At 46.8% G+C, this 23,559-nt stretch overlaps 1 protein-coding gene across 4 annotated transcripts in view; it reads left to right on the top strand.

Annotated features, from left to right (window-relative positions):
* Nucleotides 1-23,559, top strand: part of LOC107124358 (popeye domain-containing protein 3) — an 89,429-nt gene that overhangs the window by 42,075 nt on the left and 23,795 nt on the right. For 2 of the 4 annotated variants that reach the window (XM_015427812.1, XM_015427816.1), the window contains exons 1-2: nt 14,344-14,474; nt 16,470-16,542. Coding sequence is in view for 1 of the 4 variants with exons in the window: in XM_015427819.1 (XP_015283305.1) it covers nt 9,107-9,111; nt 9,341-9,396 (61 nt within the window). In the remaining 3 variants the exon portion in view is untranslated. Of the gene's footprint in view, nt 1-9,106; nt 9,112-9,340; nt 9,397-14,343; nt 14,475-16,469; nt 16,543-23,559 lie in introns of those variants that run through there. The other 2 variants (XM_015427819.1, XM_015427815.1) reach the window with 2 other exon arrangements.

Here is a 23,559-nt window from a genome sequence, read left to right as displayed (position 1 = left end):
CAGAGGCAAGCATCTCCTCTCCTTTGTATAAACTTCTGATCCAGGTTCTCACAGCTACTTTGGATAACCCAAATAATTTGTTTATTTCTTCATTAAAATAATTTGTAGATCATCTTTGCCTCCAGGCTCATCTTGGGTACACCATTCACATGACTGAGTGTTGCATATAATTTGACCACAGGCTGCTGTGAAAGCAAAAACGTTCCATTTTTGAGCCACACACACATTAGTAGGGAGAAGAAGGCATACAGCTCCCAGTGGTCACCATGGTTTATCATTACCTGTCAGTCGCCCTGAGGCTGCCTTGGCAGGGAGGGTGGGGTATAAATTGAACTAATAAATTAATAAATAAACCTTACAAGCTGAGGGGTGGGGGAATCTTACAATCTGATTAATATATACTGAAATCTGTACACTTCAATGAAGAGGAAGGAATTGGACTGGATGAGAAGTAGCCATGCTTTATTAAATTAAGATTAAAAAATTATTAGTGGTAGAAAACTGGAAAACATAAGGGTACAAGATACTCAGGGATGGGACAATTCAAAAATCATAATAAGGTCAGTGCCTGCAGAGTTTTACTATGATGTTATGACATATCAACACACACTGGTAGGGATAGCAATAGCTTTCACATCTCCTGAAAAGTGATAGTGTCAGCATGCACATCCAATAATGAACCATATATCCTTAACTCTACTGTATGTCACATGGGATGTAAATGCAGATTCTAGATAATCTAGAATTACAGTATAGTATAGTACAGTACAGTACTCATAAATATGCAAAATTATGCAGACAGTTGCTTCAGTCTAGTAATTTTCATGCACATACATGTTTCAGGTGGATGTGTCAGATCACATGATATGTATATGAATGTTTCCCCTGAGATTTGGGTTAGGTTTTATTTTTTTTAAAGCAGGAAACTGCAATATGGATTGAGTATTTGGGGGGGGGGTATTTCTTATGCACTATGTTTACACACTTATTATGCACCTTTATTTTCCTTCCTGGGATAAAAAGTAGCATGGAGAAAGTAGTAGGACAAACAGCCCAGAGGCAAGCATCTCCTCTCCTTTGTATAAACTTCTGATCCAGGTTCTCACAGCTACTTTGGATAACCCAAATAATTTGTTTATTTCTTCATTAAAATAATTTGTAGATCATCTTTGCCTCCAGGCTCATCTTGGGTACACCATTCACATGACTGAGTGTTGCATATAATTTGACCACAGGCTGCTGTGAAAGCAAAAACGTTCCATTTTTGAGCCACACACACATTAGTAGGGAGAAGAAGGCATACAGCTCCCAGTGGTCACCATGGTTTATCATTACCTGTCAGTCGCCCTGAGGCTGCCTTGGCAGGGAGGGTGGGGTATAAATTGAACTAATAAATTAATAAATAAACCTTACAAGCTGAGGGGTGGGGGAATCTTACAATCTGATTAATATATACTGAAATCTGTACACTTCAATGAAGAGGAAGGAATTGGACTGGATGAGAAGTAGCCATGCTTTATTAAATTAAGATTAAAAAATTATTAGTGGTAGAAAACTGGAAAACATAAGGGTACAAGATACTCAGGGATGGGACAATTCAAAAATCATAATAATAATAATAATAATAATAATAATCAGAAAGACTAATCAAAACTAATAGTTGCTATAAAAATGCAACCATTGTAAAGACTTAATACTTTCTCATGGTTATTTATTGACTTTGTATTAATGAGACACGTTGATCCTTTCTCCTAAACAAATGTTTGATGCCTATTGTGAATAATGATATCAGGCATGAGTTTAATTTCCCTGATACAGATTAAAACTTGTAATGGTTTTATCCCCTGCTGTTATAAGTGCTTTTACAAGCACTAGTAAGTCTAGTGGCAAATACCTAACAAGTGCATGGAAGTATCATCTTATTATTACAAACTATTATTAACAATTACTTATATAGACAATGGTTGAAGCAAAACATGAAGAAAAAGCATGAAGAAAGATAACAACACCCAGGCTAAGAAATGGTGGCTGGGAGAACAACTCATCCAATATATAACTGAAGGAAAATTGGAGGGAAGAAGAACAGCTAGATTAAAAAAATACAAAAAACAAATTAAAAAAGGAAAATAAGATGAAGACATGCTCCCTGGAACAAGGTTATATGAGACAGAAAAGAACAATGTAATCAAAAACTAATAACAGATTAGGTATTTATGACAGAAAAATTACAAAATCTATTAAACAGATTAACCTTTTTAAAGTGCTATACTTTAAATTAATGGAATTGAGTGTTGCAGTTTTAAATTTCAGAGCCACTATATGTGAGTAGGGTTGTCAATGGTGGGTTGGGAAATTCCTGAAGAGGTAGAACCTGGGGAGGGATGTTGGCAGGGTATAATGCCATAGAGTGCACCCTCCAAAGCAATTCCAGGAGATCTTCAAGCCCCACCTGGAGGTTGGCAACCCTATCTGTGATTGAGAAATTCCTGTCTTGTATCTTTGTGTGTGTTTCTTTTTTAATTCTTTGGGGAAATCTGGTCAAAGCAATAATATGGGTTTGCTTGTTTAGTGCAGATTATCACCTATCAGATCAAATCACTGTTTGTGAAAATACTAAATCCTACACATTTAATCCAGTGACAGAAAAGCATAAGAACTATATATAGTCCTGCTTTGTTATTATTATTATTTTTAAATCACTTTTATGTTAGGAAAGTAACATGGGAGCCCACAAGGACTTGCGAGAGACATCTCATTTCTCCCTACCCCACTATTCCCTCTTTCTCTTTCCTGATAGCCACCCTATCCTCTCCCCTTTTTCTGCTTCCTTCTCTCCTTCTACGGTTGCCAGCCTCCAAGTGGGGCCTGGAGATGACCTGGAATCACAACAGATCTCCCAACTGCAGAGATCAGTTCTCCCTTAGGGTTGGCTCTAACTAGTATACCACACTGGCTTTCATAGGGTGGCAACTGTTCAAAGTAGCAAGTAACTATGAATAGTTGAGACATGCAAGTTGAGTGGTATCAAATCACCCAGAGGTTGCTGCCAGGGCTAGGATTGCCAACCTGGAGATCTCCTAGAATTACAACTGTATTTCAGACAACAGAAATCTCTCTCCCTGTAGAAAATGCCTGCTTTGGAAGGTGAACTCTATGGCATTATATCTGACTGAGGTCTTTCCTGTCCCCAAATCCTGCCTTCTTCATACTCTATCACAAAATTTCCAAGAGTTTCCCAACCTGGAGCTGGCAACCCTACTCAGTCCTGGCCTCAGTGAAAGGAGACAGTGACTTGAGTGGTATAATGGCTACACAGAGTAAAGATCTGGGAAGAGAAGACTACTAAAAAAGGAGGTATGGTGGGCGCGATGGACATGGTTTGAGGAAGGGAACCCTCCGGTTCCATAATTTGAATAGAAATACTGGTCTGCTATGTGTCATTAATGAATTTAGAGATCTCGCTATGTTAGAATAAGCCCAAGGTAAATTTAGTATAGACTTAGTATAAAGATAGTATAAGGTTAGTATAAGAATAGTATAAGTATAAAGTTTGTGTAAAGTATAAAGTATAAGTTTCGCATACATTTAATAATTAAATGGATTAATTTGTTTAACATGTTGACTATTAATTGAAATTGATAACTTAATTATTAATCTGTTATTCTGTTGATCTGTAGAATGGTTAAACTAGTAAAGTGTTACATGGTTAAATTGTTAAACATTAATTAGTGTTGTTTAAAATTGGTAGATTCTTAGTTTAGAATAAGGTATACTGTTAGAGGACTAAATTACTAGAATATGTATTTGTAATTTGGTAGATGCACGTAATGTAACAAATTGTATGTATGTTGAAAGGTTTTTTTATAATAAAACTGTATTTCCCCCCAATGAATCCTCCCTAAAAGGCCAAAATATGCCTGGAAAGGACCCTGCCCCCTTCCCCTGCCTTTTTCCTCACATAAACCCAGCCTGGAATACTGGAATATGTGTTTGCCTAGCAACAGCTACTGAGGGAATCTCCCTTTATCATTTTTGGGCTTTTTAAACTGCCCCAAGGATTTTTTTAATTTATTTTAGATTTCACAGTTTTCTGCAAACCTGAGAGTCCTTTTCAGGTTTGTAAAAGATCTGTCTTGCTTGTTCATAGCTCCAGTCACCAGATTTGAGTATCCAAAGATTTGGCAGACTTCGCTATTAGAATATAAGATAGATGTAGATTATTTAGCCTGTTATCTTAACATATAAATGAAGATTGTTCTTCGTAAAGTAAAGTGTAGGTAGGGTTTTAAAAAGACTAAGGTGTAATAGAAAATCAGCATAAGAGTCATGTGAGATGACTAGTTGCCTTAGGATATCCAAATTACCCTTCAGTGGCCTGATGAATAAAAGTAATAGGCTGGTTTTGCTCAGTTATGTCCAACTAGAAGTAAAGCCTGTTGTAGGAAGAAATACAATGAGCTTTAGAAAGAGGCTCCAGGTGAGTGTCCCGGCTGTGGCTGGTGGGGTGGCGGAGTGAAGGGAAAAATAGAGGGAGGCAAGCCATTTTTATTCCTCACACCAAGTTCTTGTCAATGAACTTGCAGAGCTCCTCCTTCTCCCAAGGGCTCATTGCATATAATTTCCCTTTGGGTAGTTTTGTGTTTGGGAGTAACTCAATGGCACAGTCTGAGTGTCTGTGGGAAGGCAATTTGTCAGCCTCCTCTTCTTCAAACACTCACAGCAGATCATGGTACTCTACTGGGATAGAGTCCATCTCCTCAGCTGCTAGGCATGCCCTGGGCGGTTCGTCTGGAGGGGTCCCTCCCCATGACTGTTCCCAAACGTGAGGCACTTGGGGGAAATGAACTTCACCACTCCCTCATCCCACATAATCTATGGACCATGGCCATGGAGCCACGGGCTCCCCAGCACCATGGGAAAGCTTGTGGCCACAGTGATAACGAAAGTCTGGTGTTCCCAATGAGACCCTGTTCCCATTTGTAAAGGCACAGTCTCGTATTTACAGGGCTCTGTCATAGCAGACCTGTCCATTTGGGTGAATATAATGGGGTTTGCCAACCGGACTACTTTTGCCCCTAGTCCCATCACTAGAGAGGGGTGTATTAAGTCTCGGCCACAACCGGAGTCTATGAGTGCTCGCATCTGTACATGGGTACCAAGCTCCAGGTTCAGCACAGTCACAGTGACAAAAAGGGGGGGATATCCACTCACCGTTTTTGGTGCCTCGGGGTTCGGGACCTGCTGTTCCACGCTGCTTAGTGCAGGTCCATCGCGTTTCCCGTCAGCTGATCCTCATCTTCACTGGATGAGTTCAGATCCTCTTCTGGAACACTGGCTTGCAGAGTCCTTGGGTTTTTTGGTTTGGTCACGGTTTTCTTCGTTGGGGTGTCAGCATGTTGTTTCTCCAGGGCCTTCGTCATTGCTCCTTGGGTTCCCACCCCCGGGCAGGAGGCTGCGAAGTGGCCTGCAAATCTTGACAGATGAACAAATAACACACTTCAACTTGAGCACTTCAAGCAAGTGACCCACCCCCAAAGCATATCAAGACTGCATGGTTTTGAGAGAAAGCGAACTAGGTATACATCCGGGGACGTGCTAAAAGGAAGGACAGGATTGCCCATTGGAAATAATGGGAGACAGGAATGCTAATTGACTTGCATGGGTGCCAGTGAAATACATTACAGCTCAAGAAGAGTTGCAAAGAAAATGCGTAATGGATTTTCCATTAAGGTCTCTGGTCTCAAATACACTACTCTGGGACTGGAATGGCAGGCCCCACAGTGGAATGACAGCTCCTGGGGGTAGGAGCAGTGTTCTGGGACTGAAATAACAGGCTCCAGAGGGGAATGACAGCCCCTGGAGTTAGCAGATGTGTCCGGGGACTGGAATCACATGTCCCAGAGTGGAATGACAGCCCCTGGGGGTAGCAGATGTGTCCGGGGACTGGAATCACATGTCCCAGAGTGGAATGACAGCCACTGGGGGTAGCAGACGCTTGAAGACCCATTGGAAAAAATGGGAGCCAGGAATGGCAATTGACTTGCTTGGGCTCCCTTGAAATACATTATAGTACAAGTAGAGTTGCAATAAAAATGTGGAATGGATTTTCCATTAGGGTCTCTGGGCCCAAATACACTACTCTGGGAATGGAATGAAACCACAGAGTGGAATGACATCTCCAGGCTGTAGCAGGAGTGTTCAAGGACTGGAATGACAGGTCCCAGAGCGGAATGACAGCCCCAGGGTGGAGTGGGCGAATTTAACTCAGAAGACCATTATATCTACTACTGTGGCCAGGAATCTCGTAGAAAAAATGGTGTGGCCTTTATAGTCAACAAGAGAGTGCAAAAGGCAGTACTGGGATACAATCTCAAAAATGACAGAATGATTTCTGTCCGATTCCAAGGCAAACCATTCAACATCACAGTAATCCAAGTCTATGCCCCAACCACTGATGCAGAAGAGGCTGAAGTGGACCGGTTCTATGAAGACCTACAACACCTCCTAGAACTAACACCAAAAAATGATGTCCTCATCATCATAGGGGACTGGAATGCTAAAGTAGGAAGTCAAAAGGTAACTGGAATAACAGACAAGTTTGGCCTTGGAAAGCAAAATGAAGCAGGGCAAAGGTTAACAGAGTTTTGTCAAGAGAACACACTGGTCATAGCGAACACCCTTTTCCAACAACCTAAGAGGCGACTCTACACATGGACATCACCAGATGGGCAACACCGAAATCAGATTGACTATATAATTTGCAGTCAAAGATGGAGAAGCTCTATCCAGTCAGTAAAAACAAGACCTGGAGCTGACTGTGGTTCAGATCATGAGCTACTCATTGCAAAATTCAGACTTAAACTGAAGAAAATCGGGAAAACCATGAGGCCATTCAGGTTTGACCTAGATCACATCCCTGATGAATATACAGTAGAGGTGAAGAATAGATTCAAGGGTCTGGATTTGATAGATAGAGTGCCTGAAGAACTATGGACAGAGGTTCGTGACATCGTACAGGAGGCAGCAATCACCACCATCCCAAAGAAAAAGAAATGTAAGAAAGCAAAGTGGCTTTCTGATGAGGCTTTACAAATAGCAGAGGAAAGAAGGAAAGCGAAAGGCAAAGGCGAAAAGGAAAGATTTACCCAACTGAACGCAGATTTCCAGAGAACAGCAAGGAGAGATAAGGAGGCCTTCCTGAATGAACAGTGCAAAGTAATAGAAGAAAACAATAGAATGGGAAGGACTAGAGATCTCTTCAAGAAAATTGGAGAAATCAAGGGAGCGTTCCATGCAAAGCTGGCCATGATAAAGGACAAAAACGGTAGGGACCTAACAGAAGCAGAAGAGATTAGGAAAAGATGGCAAGAATACACAGAAGAACTATACAAGAAAGACCTCAATGTCCTTGACAAACACGACGGTATAATCACTGACCTTGAGCCAGACATCCTGGAATGTGAAGTTAAATGGGCCTTAGAAAGCATTGCTAACAACAAAGCTAGTGGAGGTGATGGTATTCCAGCTGAGCTATTCAAAGTCTTAGAAGATGATGCTGTTAAAGTGCTGCACTCCATTTGCCAGCAAATTTGGAAAACGCAACAGTGGCCACAGGATTGGAAAAGATCAGTATACATTCCAATCCCAAAGAAGGGCAACGCCAAGGAATGTTCAAACTATCGCACAATTGCACTCATATCACACGCTAGCAAGGTCATGCTCAAGATCCTACAAGCTAGGCTTCAACAGTACGTGGATAGAGAACTACCAGAAGTACAAGCTGGGTTTCGAAGAGGTAGAGGAACGAGAGATCATATTGCCAACATTCGCTGGATTATGGAGAAAGCAAGAGAGTACCAGAAAAATATCTACTTCTGCTTCATTGACTATGCTAAAGCTTTTGACTGTGTGGATCACAACAAACTATGGCAGGTCCTTAAAGAGATGGGAGTACCAGACCACCTCACATGTCTCTTGAGAAACCTGTATAAGGGCCAAGAAGCGACAGTTAGAACCGGATATGGAACAACTGATTGGTTCAGCATAGGAAAAGGAGTACGACAAGGATGTATATTGTCGCCTTGCTTATTTAATATATATGCAGAGTACATCATGCGAAATGCTGGCCTGGATGAATCACAAGCGGGAATTAAGATTGCTGGGGAAAAGATCAACAACCTCAGATATGCAGATGATACCACTCTAATGGCTGAAAGTGAAGAGGATCTAAAGAGCCTCTTGCTCAGAGTAAAAGAGGAGAGCGCAAAAGTGGGCTTGAAGCTCAACATCAAAAAAACTAAGATCATGGCATCCGGCCCCATCACTCCTTGGCAAATAGAAGGGGAATTCGTGGAAGTAGTGACAGACTTCATGTTCCTGGGATCCCAAATCACCGCAGACTGTGACTGCAGCCATGAAATTAAAAGACGCCTGCTCCTTGGGAGGAAAGCGATGGCGAACCTAAACAGCATGATAAAAAGTAGAGACATCACCCTGCCAACAAAAGTCTGCATGGTCCAAGCAATGGTATTCCCAGTAGTCATGTATGGCTGCGAGAGTTGGACTATAAGGAAGGCCGAGCGCCGAAGAATAGATTCTTTTGAACTATGGTGCTGGAGAAGACTCTTGAGAGTTCCTTGGACTGCAAGGAGATCAAATCAGTCAATCCTCAAAGAAATCAACCCTGACTGTTCCCTGGAAGGCCAGATAATGAAACTGAAGCTCAAATACTTTGGCCACCAAATGAGAAGGGAGCACTCACTGGAGAAGACCCTGATGCTGGGAAAGATTGAAGGTCAAAGAAGACGGGGACGGCAAAGGATGAGATGGTTAGACAGTGTCATCGATGCAACGAACATGAAGTTGAGCCAACTTCAGAGGACAGTGGAAGACCGGAAGGCCTGGCGGGAGCTGGTCCATGGGGTCACGAAGAGTCGGACTCGACTGTGCGACTGAACAACAACAAAGAGTTCAAAAGAAAATAGAGGTGTATCTGTGTCCCCCTCCCTCCTGCTTTGCCTTCAGCCCCTATCGGTCCCCGCCCCTGTGGTCTGAGACTCTGCCAACTCAGTCAGTCCCCCTCCAAACTGCCCAGGATGGAGCAAAGTGCACGTGCACTTCGATGCTAGCGCGCCTCAGCTCACCCAGCCACGTGAGTTCAACAGTTCCCACTCCAGCCACCAGGGCGACGGTGGGTAATTCCATTGGGAAGGAGTGGAGGGAATAGCCAGAAAAAGTGAGAAAATGGCACAACCTCCCCCCCAGTTAAAAGATCATGATGCCTCTGGCTGAGGAGCCAGCAGCGACAGGCAGGAGAAGGGCTTTGGGGCTGGTGAGGGAGGGGAGGGAGAGGAGCAGGAGAGCGCTTCTTTTTGGACACCACACCTCCCCCCCCCCGTGTTTTTAACCCATTAAGTGGCGTCTGATTCTTGAGAATGAGCTTCTCCATCAGGGACTTTGAAACTGGCCGCTGTTCTGCCTTGTATTACAAACAAAAAACGGGGGCAGACTGCACCAGTATGTGGTCGCCCAGGGCTCCCCCTGCTTGCTGGCTAGTGTGAGCAGAAATTTTACCCTGTGAGCCAAAAGTGGTGCTAGCATTAAAACTGTGAGGGGGCCGACATTTTTTTAAAAAATTATTTCAGTGTACAAACGTACAAAACATACAAACATAATACATATTGTATTATAAGCCATATATTTACATTAAACTTATTTATATGGAATATATTTGTATTACTGATATGACTCCCAGTTTTTAGCAAGGGGGCTCCCACGGCCAAGCCCCCCCTTGAGACAGGGAGCTGCCTCCCGTTTTCGGCTGCTTGGCCACCATGTTCCTGTTGCTGGGCTGGCTGCTGTGCTCCCAATTGTCTTTCTGCTGTGGCAGAGCAGCCCATAGGGATTTGCACCCAAGCTGCACCCCCAAGAAAGATCAGTGGGTGAGCAGCAGCAGCACAGTGCACCCCCTCCCCTGACCGTACTGCTGCGCACTGGAGTACTCAGCGGCCAGCGAGGGGGCCTGGCTGGCAGCTGCAGCAGCACTGGGAGAGCTCTCCTGCTGCTGCACCCACCAGAGAGAGGTGCCCAGGCTCGGAGGAAGCCACGACTTCCATCCCCACCAACAAAACTTCTTTGCCCATCGGCCTGGCAGGTGTGACCAGACCCCCCCCCCCAGGGTGAGGCAGGAGCCGGGCTTGGGCAATGCAGGGAGAGGAGCCCTGCAGTCAATGGCGGGACAGTGGTGGGGCGGCCGGGGGAAGCGGCATCAGGAGGGGAGCGATGGAAGGCATCAGGAGGGAAGCGAAGGACAGCTGCTGGGGGCATGCCCAAGCCCCACTGCGGCACAGGCCGCAGGGGCCCAGAGGAGTGCGGGCAGCGAGGATGGGGACCAGCCAGCAAGCAGACGGGGAGACACTGAGAGCCGCAGGAGCCGGTCCCACAGCTAGTTGAGGGGCCGCTCCTGAAGAGGCAAAGCCCTCTTCTCCCCCCCCCCACCCAAAGGGAAGAGAAACAGCCCGGGAATGAAAAGAGGTGCACGCAGCCTCCCCTGCAAACACATGGGGATCCCAGCCTGGCCATTCTAGCTGACCTCCTCCCCACATCCCCAGACAAAACAAATAACCAAGAGACTCACCTCACGAAGGGAAGAAGCTGGGCAACAGAGCAATCCTCTTGTATCTCCAAGAGCACGAGGCAGGGGACTGCAGGCCCGGGCAAAGCAGCAGCATCCCCTTTCATAGGGCAAGCAAACCCTGGCTGAGGGGAGGCGGGGCCAGCCCAGACTATGAAACAAATCTTACTGCTGTGTTTCTGTGCTGCCTGGGCAAATGGATCCGTGCTGCATGGCCATTGGGAGGGGAACCTCCTGCCCCTGCGCTGTGAAAAAAATTGCTGCACTGGTCACGGGAGATTGGTGCACCAGCGCAGCCTGGCGCAGCTTAAAGGGAACCTAGCTTACTGTTACTTCCCCCCCTCTCTACTGAAGGACCTCTCTCTAGACCACATTGGTGGTTCTGCCCTCAGGTGCTAGGATCACTAGGCTGCTTGATGAGCTCACTCTGGAGCAGGCCACATAGAATTGTCCATTTAAGAAGCAGTTGTCTGCTAAGTCAATTCCTGCTACCTTCCATGAAAGTGATGGCCTCTTTGCTTGTGTTCCTGGATTGTTTTGCTCATATGGAGACTCTGTTGTTCTGAGCACCTCAAGGTGGTCTTGCTGGTACTTGGCCTGTGTAGCTCAGTGCACTGCAGGAGTACTATGTGCAAATGTATTTGCCGCATTCCTAAGTTGTCTCCTCCTTGTAGCATTGGTGTATCTGGCTCAACGTTTGCCAGGAGCTTTCTTGGGGGCAGTAAGAGGTGAGAGGTGTGAGGGGGAGTTGGTGTGAGGGAGTGATGATGTGGTGGACATTTCTTCAGGTTCATGAGGGAGGCACACATCGAAATGGCTCCTAGAAATGTCCTTTACTATCTCCCCATAAACATTAATACCCTGGCCCTGCTCCTACACCTGACAGACACCAGCCTGTCTGGTGCTGGGGGGGGGATTGTATTTAAAGGCATCAGGGATGCTGGGCCAGCAGCAGCAGTGCTAAGGCTGAGCAAACCTCCCTGGCAGCTGAAGGCATCCAACTTCCTCTCCTACACCTGACAGGCAGCTGCCTGGCCAGTGTAGGAGAGGAGGGGGGGAGTAATAGAAGCCACTGTGGAGGTGGGGCTGCACCTGACAGACAACTGCCCGTTAGGTGTAGGAGGTGGGGGGAGTGTGTTGGAAGCCATCAGAGAGGCTGGGCCAGCAGCTTTGCTTCACCTCACAGGTGGTTCTTGGCCACTCCTGATTTCCTCAACTCTCATTAGCTCTCTGCAGTCCCCTGTAACTGTTGGGGTTTTTTACCTCAGAACACTGAGCTCTGCAGCTGACCAATCAGAGAGTGGGGGGTGAAGAGAGGCAGCCGCCTAGCAGCCACATAGGAATCAGTGGGGGGAGCACATTTTCCCCCCTTTGACCCACTTAGGGGTCGAATTTCTAAAAATCTCTTCTTAGCAAGCACCTACGCCATGGTAGGAGCGCTCTCCCCGAATCTGGTGTCTCTAGGTCCAGCGGTTTGGCCTGGGCGTTGATTTTATGGTGAGGGGACTTTCTTTTATATATATATAGATGAGTCCGGCCCCTGGACCTGCGCAAAAAAGTCCATGCACTCAGCAAATGTTGTGGGCTTTGGTGAAAGGTGGTCAGTCAGCGCTTTCACCAGCACCACATAGGACTTGTCCTTGGTCTGCTTAGGCGCAATGAGGTCCTTGAGCAGCAAGATGGTGTCTATGCCACAGGACTGGAGGAGATGGGCTTTCTTCTTACCCAAGTCTACGATGTCATGGCAGTCGAAGTAGCTCTCCAGGATCTCGAGCCAGGTCTCCCAGTGTGCAGGGCGGGAGATGTCAAAAGTGGCGATACTTTCCTGGGAGGTAGCCATCATACTGCTTCCACGTGGTGAGGGTAGCTCGGGAATGGCAGTGGCTGGAGCGAGGCCAGAAGCGCTGCTGCTCTCGGGGTCAGCAGGGCACGGTACAGAGCGAGGAGCGGAGCGAGGAGCGGAGCGTGAGCGGCTACCGGAGAACCAGGGCATGAAGCGGAGCGGCTTGCGGCGGTCTCAGTGGTGGGGCTCGATGCGGTGCTCGAATCTTCATCCGTGTCGTTGTTCATGGGAATTAGAATCCCATCCTCGTCGCCAGTGAAAAGTACTGAGACTTACTAACGATTTCAGGTCTCATACTTTTATTTAGTTCAGAACAAGACAAACTACCCAGCTCACAGGCCGGTTTATATGTGCAACAACCCCGCACCCAAAACACACCCACACACAAGTGATTGGCTATTTACAGTGTCCGAGAGTACCATAGGTTCTCGGCCGGGAGCCTAGCCCGCTTGTCCCATTGTTACTGCGAGTGAAGCTCGGCTGCTTCACATGACCACGTGGCGAATTAGCCACACACGCGGTCGGAGGTGGATATATTACAGTTACACTTTATTAGAATATACAAATGGAGGACCCAGAGAACTCACAGGAAGGTACAGGAAGAGTCTGATTACCCCAATTCTCTTCCCTTTAGTCAGAAAGAACATTGTTCTCTCTATACACCTTCGGATTGTTCTAGAATTTGTACAGAACCTGGGTTCGATTCAGTAGACTGAAGTGGAATTAAAAAAAAGAGAGAGAGAGTATTATCATGCAAGCAAAAATAGAATGAACTGGAATGTGATTTGTGCCTTGTGCTGCACATGCATCTTGGAAGGACAATGTAAAAAAATGGGAAGGTTAGTTTAAGATGAAGAGAACATGGTTACATGATAAGTGTTGCCAGTACATAAATTTGTTGGGAATCTGACAGAGGTGGTTTGCAGGATAATCCTGGGTGGGGTTACCCCAGTAAATGCTTTGAAATCAATGTGTTTGGATTCCAATAACTTCATAAAATTACAGTGTTACCTTTCTATTTTGGGGGGGAGGTCCTTGTTAACATTATAATTGAAGAGGATGTTAAGCATAACATGATATGTTTTAATGATCTCCCAATATGGATTGGATGGACTTTCCTCACTAGGTGCCGCAGTCAGTGGATTGCGTCAATATGCTGGTTATTCCCAGAAGTATGGCCAGAGAGAGCCTTAGTAGTTTAAAAGGTAAAGGTGGATAAAGAACATAATTAAAGCTACAGATATATTTCTGTATGAAACAAAAGCAAGTTCTCCAGCATGTCCAAAGCATGAATGAAAATAAAATACCACAACAACCGGACAGTCCTTCAAATAACTCCAGCCGCAAACTCTGCTCCTTTAGGTAGAATGACCATTGCACTTTTAAACTGACAGGTGGCTGGAAACAGCAGCCCTTCTAAAACCTTGTTGCAATCGATCCCAGATGTGCTTGAGCGTTCAAGATAGGATGGTCTTGTGCACTTATTACTCAGGGGTGAGAGGAATTTCCTCAGTACAAGCTCAGAGACATTTTTTAAATAAAAAATTCTAAATTTCGCCCCTCTAGTGTTCTTAACTACCGCCGGAATTTGTCCCCCTTTAGGGGTGACGACCTAAGAACCAAGCAACACCCTCCCGCCGTGCCGGTCCCCTCTGGCTCCTGTGCCGTCCGGCAGACCGGGGGTGTGTGTGTGTGTTTTGCCCGTGGTGAAAAGAGCTTGCGCGCTGCAGCCGCTCGCTTCTCCCCGGGCCGCTGAGTCGCAGGCGTTGAGGAGCTGGCGCCGCCTGCGAGCTGGTGGCTGCGACCGCTCGATGCCTATTTTAGTCAAAAGCTTCGGGTGCCGCCAGTGTAATTCGCGCAGGTTCCTCTAGCAGGCGCAGAGGGTCGAGAGGGCGCTCGAGTGGCAGCTTTCCGGTTGGTATTGCCAGTCGTTTTTGGACAGGGAAGCTCTGGAGGAAGGAAGAGCCCAAGGAGCAGAGGGCAACAGTGAGTAGGCAGGTAAGACAGCGGCGAGGAGTTGGGCGAGAGGAAAGGCGGCGGAAGGGGTGCGGGTGGCGCGCGACAGAACAGCGGGGGGGCTGGGGGGGACCCCTTTGAGGAGCCTTGCTCTGGAAAGCACCCGCCCTCGGGGCCGCGCCCCTAGCTTCTTCGGCTCGGGACTCTTGAGCGGCTCGCAACGCGAAGGAGGGAGGGCGGGATACGCTTCGGTCGCGGGTTAGTTGCCCACGTAGGAGGGCGCTGCCTGCCCTGTTTCCTCCGCGCCCTCTCAACCCCTCCCTCTGCCTTGCGTTTCGAAGGGAAGTGCTGTGGCTCGAAGCGGCGGCAGAAAAAGGGCTTCACGTAGCGGTGAATGCCGAAGTGGGACGGTGACCTGGGCGCATACCCTGCCGTTAAGTATTAGGGGTGTGCCCTTCAGGGACGCTCCTCTCCACTCCCGGTCCAGAACTGTACTCAAAGTGCAAAAACTTTTTCACACCGGCCCTTCCACCAAGAAAAGGCTTAGGGGTCGAGCCCTTTGCTTAGCATGGGTGTGGGACAGATATTATTTCGCCGGCGTCTATGGTTATCCCATTCTTCTTTCAGGTTAGGGTGGCATGCATAGTCTTCTATCTCCAGGTCACGATCTTGTGTTTAGGCTATGAGACAGTGATTGGCCCACTGAGCTCCTTGGCTGAATAAGATTTGAATCCGGGTTCTTATCCGTTGGTATGACTGCAACACAACAGCCCACACATCTTCAAAAATACTCCCTAGTTTATATCTTGACACAGCCTGGTGGTTATATTCTCTTAACCCCAGCCCCTGGGTCTTCCTGCCAGTCTGCTCTGCCTGCCTCTAGTACCCTGTCTCTGCTTTAATAAATTCTTCCTGGAAGCAAGGTTAATGGAGAGAGACTTAGGGAGCAGTCCCAAACAGGTCTTATTGAAAGTAAGTCCCATTTTATTCAGTTGCAGTCTAATAGTGTAATCTTAAAGAGTATTATACCTTTCTAAGCCCCTTGCCTTTAGAGGACAGAGAAGAGTGTAGCTCTAGTTAGGATTTCTCCGTTAGTGTCCCTAGGCACTTTTTCTTGCCCTGTGTGAGAGACAAGTCTGGCTATAATCCCACCAAATCTTCCTTTATTGTATTCTTTAAGTAGCTATCTGGGGAGCAGTGTTCCCTCTAAGCTGAGTCAGTGTGAGCTAGCTCACAGTTTTTTAGTCTCCGGCTCACACATTTTTGTCTTCGCTCAGGAAAGATGACCCCAGAGCAAACTAATGTATGCAGTAGCCCAATCGCTCGCTCACAACTTTAATGCTAGTAGCTCATAAAGTAGAATTTTTGCTCACAAGACTCCACAGCTTAGAGTTAACATTGCTGGGGAGTACTGTCTTCTACTTCTTCCTGTAATGGTCTACTGCAGCACTGTGCTTTAGGATGGACTTCACCTGTATTTCCAGGTCAGCCCCATGAAACGGAACATATGCAGTCTTGTATTAATTTGTGCAAAAATATTCTTACCCTTTCCACTACACAGTTTGGTGTAGTGGTTAGGAACGCAGACTCTAATCTGGGAGAACCAGCTGCTGGTGTGACCTTGGGTCAGTTACAAGTTCTTTCAGAGCTGTTCTCTCAAGGGCAGTTTTCGAAAGAACTCTCTCAGCCCCACCTACCTCACAGGGTTTCTGTTGTGGTGAGTGGAAGGGATAGGAGATTGTAAGCTGCTCAAAGACTCCTTCGGGTAGTGAAGGGCGGGGTATAAATCTAATCTCTCCTCCTCCTCACAAACCCTGTTTGCAAAATGTTTGCCTTTGTCTTATTTATTTCAATATTTTATAATTGAACAAGACAACATGCAAAACAACACAAAGTGTTTTATAAGTTTTGTGAAACACATTCTATGTAGGGGTGTTTCATTTTCAAGAAATCACATCAATGTATAATGAAGAATCTTACTGTTACCAAAATTTGTTAAAAAGTTATTTTTCATCTAATATTTTGGTCTGTTCACAGGACAAAACCAGCTATTCATAAGGATACTTTTTTTTTGAAGCAGCGGAAGCCAAGAGCCACAAAACAGACCATAGTGAGCAGTGAAACTTTTCTTGACAGTGTGCATATGTGTGACACAAAGCAATATTTTCAATATTTCATGAATGCCTCCCCCCACCCTATAACTTGCCTTTAAAAGCTATTTTGTGTACAGCTGGTACATATGAAGTACTTGAAATGCTCAGAGCTGTAATCCTCAAGGCATTTCTGTCTGTATCATAGTAAGGTGCACTGTAGCGTTCACTGGGAGTAAGAGCAGGCATGGAGGATTTGCTATAATGTTTCTGTCTATTAAAGCCATTGGAGGAGGACCCAGTTTGGTCAAAGCAGTGGTTTCCGGGGAGAGGTGCATTTCCCCGCAGACTGTTTTTCCAGTCAAAGTATTTCTCCTTTCCCACAGTCCTCTCCCGCATCTTGCACTGTAGAGAGAAAACCACCCAAGAGACATTGATTGGAAAAAGTCTGTGGGGAAAGAATCAAGAACCCCTTTGTTCTGTGCACTGCAACCTTTTCCACTGATGTGAAACCCAAAGTCTCACAGTAAAGTAAAAATAAAAATCAGTGGGAAACTCTCTGTATATCTCTTGTACTGTGTTTGATTTGTGTGTCTCAGTGGCTTGTGTTTTTGAGTGAAAACACTCTATGCATGCTTTCATGGAAGTAAGCTCCACAAAGTTCAATAGGGCTTACTCTAAAGTAAGTATTGCTGACCTAAAAGTGTTTTTTGTGCTTTTCCTGTATTCTGTGTGAATAATTTTGTTTAGCAGGGGTAGTGGAAAATAATGTATGCTCCTATTACAGAAGTACAAAGGTGCTTTAGCTTCTGATATGCCATTTATGTTGAATGATATTTTGATGTATTCTTGAGATATTTTTCTTTGTGTTTAGAGACTTACCTTTTTGCAATATAAGAATGAAATATTTAACATGGAAGTCGTAGTAGGACCTAGCTAGGGACAGATTAATTTAGATATGCTTATTCTGACTGTAAGAAGGCATCTGACTCAATGACTCTTCCCTTTATTATTTTTTATTTATTCTACTTATAGCCCACCCTCCCCTCACCAATGTTAAAAATACTCTAAATTAGTTATTAAAAGCAATTATCACAACAGTAAATTAAAAAAATCAAATCAGATGGCATATACAGGCACAAGATAGTGTAACTTGTCCAAAGTGAGGGTGTATAGCCTGTGTGTTGATGGAAAATAAGCTGGTGCAATTGACAGGATAGAAGGCAGAGAAAAGGGCTGGGGGAGGCCAATTCAGATGGAAACCTCATTGCCTTAACTATGGGCCTGGCATTTCTATCTTGCAGGCTCTGTGGAACTACATTAAATTCCACAAGGCCTGGGTCTCATCTGGAAGCGCGTTCCACCAGACCAGGGCCACAGAGGAAAAGGCTTTAATGAGGGGTGAGGCTAAATGAATGCTTTTGGGGCTGGGGATCACCAGGAGATTATTAGTGCTCTTTGGGGGACATACCAGGAGAGATGGTCCCGTAAATATGTTGGTCCCAGACTGTGTAGGGCTTTATGTCATATACCTTTAAGTAGTACACCAGTCTTATACGTGTAAATGACAAAAAGTGGCAGAAGGTGCTTCTGCAAAGTCCAATGGTTCAGTGACATCTTCTTCAAAGTTAATCCTACAGACCTTAACTAAGAGCTGGGTCGTTATGTTCCATCAATAGCAATGGTAGCTGCTGCAGTATGATTTCTCCTTAAGGTGTAATGTGAGTATCTACTGACTGTATGAGAGAAGTTGTCATCAGCATGGTACTTCCTATGTCAATGTTGCCCCAGCTGCAACACTAGGATTTTAAGAAGTTGTGTTATCAAGCCCTCCTATAGGATGTTGAAGTCAGGGCCGGCTTGCTCATTAGGCGAACTAGGTGTTCGCCTAGAGCGCGCCAGCCCTTAGGGGCGCCAAACTGCACCTGCCTCCCCGCCAAAAGCCCCCCTCCCCGCTTGGCTGCTTTCAGCTGCCGCATCTCGGCCTGGTAGTGCATGGCCCGGGGAGCCCGTGGCGCACTTGGGGCGACCGGGGGGGCTCGGGCACCCTGCGGAGGAGCAGCTGGAGGGGGCGGGGGCAGCCGAGAGAGGACGGAGCACGGCACAGTCTCACCAGGGGAGATCCGCCACCAGAGGCTGCCCAGCCACACCAGGGACACTACAACCCTCCTCCCCTCCCACCCAGCCTGCCGGTCTGCACGGCATGGTGCTGCGCTCCGGCTTCCCCGCCCGTCTGCCTGCCTCTAGCTCAGCTGCCCAGTGGCGTGCCGCCCAGCCCTTTTGAGGACACAGCGCCTGTCAATCAAGCGCTCATCCTCCCCACGCCCCATTGTCAGCCCAGGGACGGGAGGGAGGGAGGCTATTTTAAGGCCGCGGAGTGTGGGTTGGCTGCCACTGAAAGCTGGTCAGGCCCGGGCTGGCTGCACTTCGGATTGGGGCTGTGCGGCAGTGGCAGCTGGGGGTGGGGGGATGGTTGCCTCTAAAGAGAATTTTTTGGGGGTGGGGGAGGAATCCCTTTTCCGCTTCCTGCTGTGCCCTCTGCCCTCCCTCCCTGCCTTTCTTCCAGTCTGGAGTGTCATCATGGAACTTCTTCGTGGGCGCACGGAGAGGCACGCGGCGGGGGGGGGACACAAGGTGAGGGGGGTGTCACAAGGCAGCCTCGCCTGGGGGGGCGCTAGTTTCACCTAGGGCGCTGAAAAACCTCGGGCTGGCCCTGATGCCGCTTCAATAATGGGTAGGCAGAAGCCATAACACAATCCAAAAAAGCAGAGAAAGCCGCATTCCCATTTGTTTCTGTTCTGTCATCATTCTCTTTTCTAAAAATGTTAGTCTGTATGAGGACCATATGCCTCTTTGTTGATTGATGGCAGTATTGTGGGCAGTAAATAGATCTAACCTGCACATTAACAAGTTGCTACATTATTGGAGCAACAGCACCTAAACCACCTCTGGACTATAAAAGCAAGAAGAAAGGAAAGAAAGGCAAAAAATAGCTTAAATCTAAGAAGAAATGTTTGTTACATTACAAATTCTTGCATTGTTAATAGGTTTAACTTTATGCATATTGAAACAACAGAATGAAATTTTTATTCTTAATGTGAAGAGAAAAACTTTGACTTAAGCTAACAATAATAATGATATATGGTCGTTGTGTAGCTGTAATTTTAGTTAGTGTGTAGTTTGTTAGGTTGTATGTAGAAAATAATAAATATTAAAAACACAAGTTGCTACATTATTTATTTATTTTCATTACAATTATACCCCGCCCTTCCCGCAAGCGGGCTCAGGGCAGCTTACACGAGCACAAAGTGCATATAAGTTACAATATATAAAATACATAAAAACAATTTAAGAATTCACTTCCATACGGATGCAAGAGAGAGAGGAAAGAAAAAAACCACATTTTGCATAGCAGAGGGGAAGAATCGGGCCCGCTTAGATGTCACACCGTCTTCTGGTGGTAACACTCTCTGGAGAACGGTGATGGTAATGGCAGTGGCAGTGGCGGCTCCTACTCAAAGGCCTGGCGAAAGAGCTCCATCTTACAGGCCCTGCGGAACTGCAAAATGTCCCGCAGGGCCCTGATCTCCTCCGGGAGCTCGTTCCACCAGATAGGAGCCGCCACTGAAAAGGACCTTGCCCTTGTTGCAACAAGCTTGGCCTCCTTAGGGCCTGGGGTCACCAGCCGGTGTTGTGACCCCGACCGAAGTGCTCTTTGTGGAATATGTGGGGAAATGCGGTCCCTCAGGAATGTCGGACCCAGGCCATGTAGGGCTTTAAAGGTAAGCACCAGTACTTTGAAGCGAATCTGGTATGCTATAGGGAGCCAGTGCAGCGCTTCCAGCATAGGTCGGGTGTGCTCCAACCTAGGGGCGCCGACCAACAACCTAGCCGCAGCATTCTGCACCAGCTGCAGCTTCCGGATTTGTGACAGAGGCAGCCCCATGTAGAGAGCGTTACAGTAGTCTAGCCTTGAGGTGACCGTCGCATGGATCACTGTAGCTAGGTCGTTGCGGTCAAGGAAAGGAACCAACTGCCTCACCAGCCGAAGATGGTAGAAGGCCGATCTGGCAGTGGCTGCCACCTGGGCCTCCATCATTAAGGTGGGGTCCAGGAGCACTTCCAAGCTCCTAACCTTCAAAGCTGGCACCAAAGGTGCCCCATCGAAGGTCGGGAGCGGGAGCCTCAACCTTGGTCTGGTCCGACTCAAGCACAGGACCTCCGTCTTTGCCGGGTTTAATTTCAGCCTGCTCAGTCTGAGCCACCCAGCCACGGCTTGTAGTGCCCGGTTCAGATCTTCTGGGTTGGAGTCCGACTGGCCGCCCAACATCAAATAGAGCTGGGTGTCATCTGGGCGAGGGGGCGCATATATATGTTAAACAGCATCGGGGAAAGCACCGCCCCCTGGGGCACCCCACATTCAAGCGGGTGCCTCTGGGATTGCCGTTCCCCTAGCACAACCCTCTGTCCCCGACCTTGGAGAAATGAGGCAAGCCATTGAAGGGCGAGCCCCTGAATCCCCTCGTCAGCAAGGCGGTGGGACAGCAGCTGATGGTCAACCATATCAAATGCGGCCGACAGATCTAACAGCAACAGTGCCGCCACACCGCCTCGATCCATTATTAAATAAAATACAATGTAATTGTTAATGGAGCTGCGGTGGCTCAAGTGGTTAAAATGCTGAACTGCAGGCTGTGGAAGGTCAGTAGTTCAGCAGTTCAAGACCCGGGTGCCGCAAGACGGGGTGAGCTCCTGTCTCTAGTTCCAGCTCCTGCCAACCTAGCAGTTCGAAAGCAAGAAATTGCAAGTAGATAAATAGGTACCACTTCGGTGGGAAGGTAACAGCGTTCCGTGCGCCTTGGTGTTTAGTCATGCCGGCCACATGACCACGGAAACATCTTCGGACAGCGCTGGCTCTTCGGCTTTGAAACGGCTTTGAAACGGCTTCGGCTTTGAAACCCTAGAGTCGGATTCGACTGGCTTTCGAGCAAGGGAACCTTTACCTTTACCTAATTGTTAATGAGGGCATATAGCTGAGCCTAACCTTATATCTTATTACAAAATATCTCTTGCTAATGTCCATGCATGGTCAGTTCTGTGGAGGAGTCAAAGCTGTTATCTGTTTTTGTGTCATTTTGAAGATAAGGTAAACTTATTTCTGTTGCACTTCAACGTTGGCCAATAGGGAAAAAATGTGTAGTATTTTGCTTTGTATTATTGGCCTTGTCGGAACAGTGCTATATTTAGCAGTGCTACCATGGTTCCATGGCAGCTATGAGTGGTGTGGGATAGATAAGATGAACTGCTACTTTGTTTTGAAGCAGTCCATGCTGATGACTGCTTTAAGCACAGAAGCCTTATATCTGCACACAGACTGCCTTGCTGGCTACATTTTGTGTATGCCTGGGACAGCCATTTGTATTTTCTGCTTTGGGCATCCAAATGTCTTAGGACAGCTCTGGTAAAAAATAGAATGTTTATTAAAAGCCAGTGTGGTATAGTGTGACAGAATTTGGGGTTAATTGAGCCGGGGCCTTTCTGTTTTTCTATACTACATAGATTTTGCTATAACTCATTTCGGTTTCTTGGTTCTGAAGTCCCATGAGCCTTTGCTCTCTAAGCTATATGCCTGTGCTTGAAAGCTAAAACCTTAGCCTTCAAACCTACCTAGGGTTGACAGGTCTTATCTCACTTTTAGGAGGGGCTAATGCTCCCTTTAAGCTATGGAGCCCTGTGAGCAAAAATTCTACTTTGTGAGCTACTGGCATTAAAGTTGTGAGCAGGTGATTTGGCTACTGCATAAATTTGTTTGCTCTGGAGCCATCCTTCCTGAGCTAAAACAAAACTGTGTGAACCAGAGGCTAAAAAAATTGTGAGCTAGCTCACATTAACTCAGCTTAGAGGGAACACTGGCTCCCAGGTCCATCCTGGAGTCCTCTTCCCATAGAGTTTTTGACCAAATGCTAGTGCGTTGATGTGCCGGGTATGGTGATGTCACTTCCAGGTGATGTCATTGCACCGACTATGTCAGTGCAGGAGGGGGCTGTTTGGGGTGGGGCTTCCCCTGCCAGCCAGTTGCTTGGTGGCAGATTGAAGCCCCCAAAATTGGGGGAAACCTTACCCCAACTGGAGTTTGGCAACCCTAAATGTACCTTTGCCGAAGTTCATATGCCTTCCAGGGCCTCCATGTACCAGGCTCCAAGCCTAAACATTTGAGATTAGTACATGAGACACCATACTATCTGTGACTCTGAAAAATCTCCCTTATATATAAAGCCGTAATGGGGCCCAACATTCCAATTCACACCAACAGTGTTTGGAGGCTTGAACTGTCAGTCAGAAGACGCTGGCTGGGTTGTCTGGCTGCTTTGTGTAGTCCCGCCCATGTCAGCCCCGGGCGAAATGTTCAGCTCAGTCTGCTCTGGGCCTCTGACAGGAGAGGCTGGGGGGGGGGGAATGTAAACCTGAAGACAGATGGGCAGATAACAGTAGGCTGATGGTTGCCTGGAAAGGACATAGGGTTGCCAACTCCAGGTTGGAAACTTCCAGGATATTTTAGGGATGAAGCCTGCTGAGGGTGGGGTCTGAGGAGGAGGAAGAGGGGGACCGCAGACAGATACAATACCATAGACCCCGCCCTCCAAACAAGCTGTTGCCAATCTCCAGGTGACAGCTGGAGAGCTCTTTAAGCTCTGGTGCTAATTCAAAGTGCTGGGGATGTGTTCAAGGCTCCCTCTAAGCTGTGGAGTCCTGTGAGCAAAAATTCTACTTGGTGAGCTCCTGGCATTAAAGTTGTGAGCGAGCGATTTGGCTGCTGCATGAATTAGTTTGCTCTGAAGCCCTCCTTCTTGAGCTAAGACAAAACTCTGTGAGCCGGAGGCTAAAAAACTGTGAGCTTGCTCACACAAACTCAGCTTAGAGGGAACACTGGATGTGTTGCATTCTGGCAGGGGATGCTGTGAGTGTAGAAAACGATTTATTTGAAAGGCGGTGGTGGGGGTGATGAGCCGCCCCCCGCAGCGCTCATTTCGCCGCCA

This window comes from Gekko japonicus, unplaced genomic scaffold (genome assembly GCF_001447785.1).
Source record: "Gekko japonicus isolate JY-2015 unplaced genomic scaffold, Gekko_japonicus_V1.1 scaffold556, whole genome shotgun sequence".
Classification (NCBI taxonomy): domain Eukaryota; kingdom Metazoa; phylum Chordata; class Lepidosauria; order Squamata; family Gekkonidae; genus Gekko; species Gekko japonicus.
This window is presented reverse-complemented; position numbering and strand designations above follow the sequence as displayed.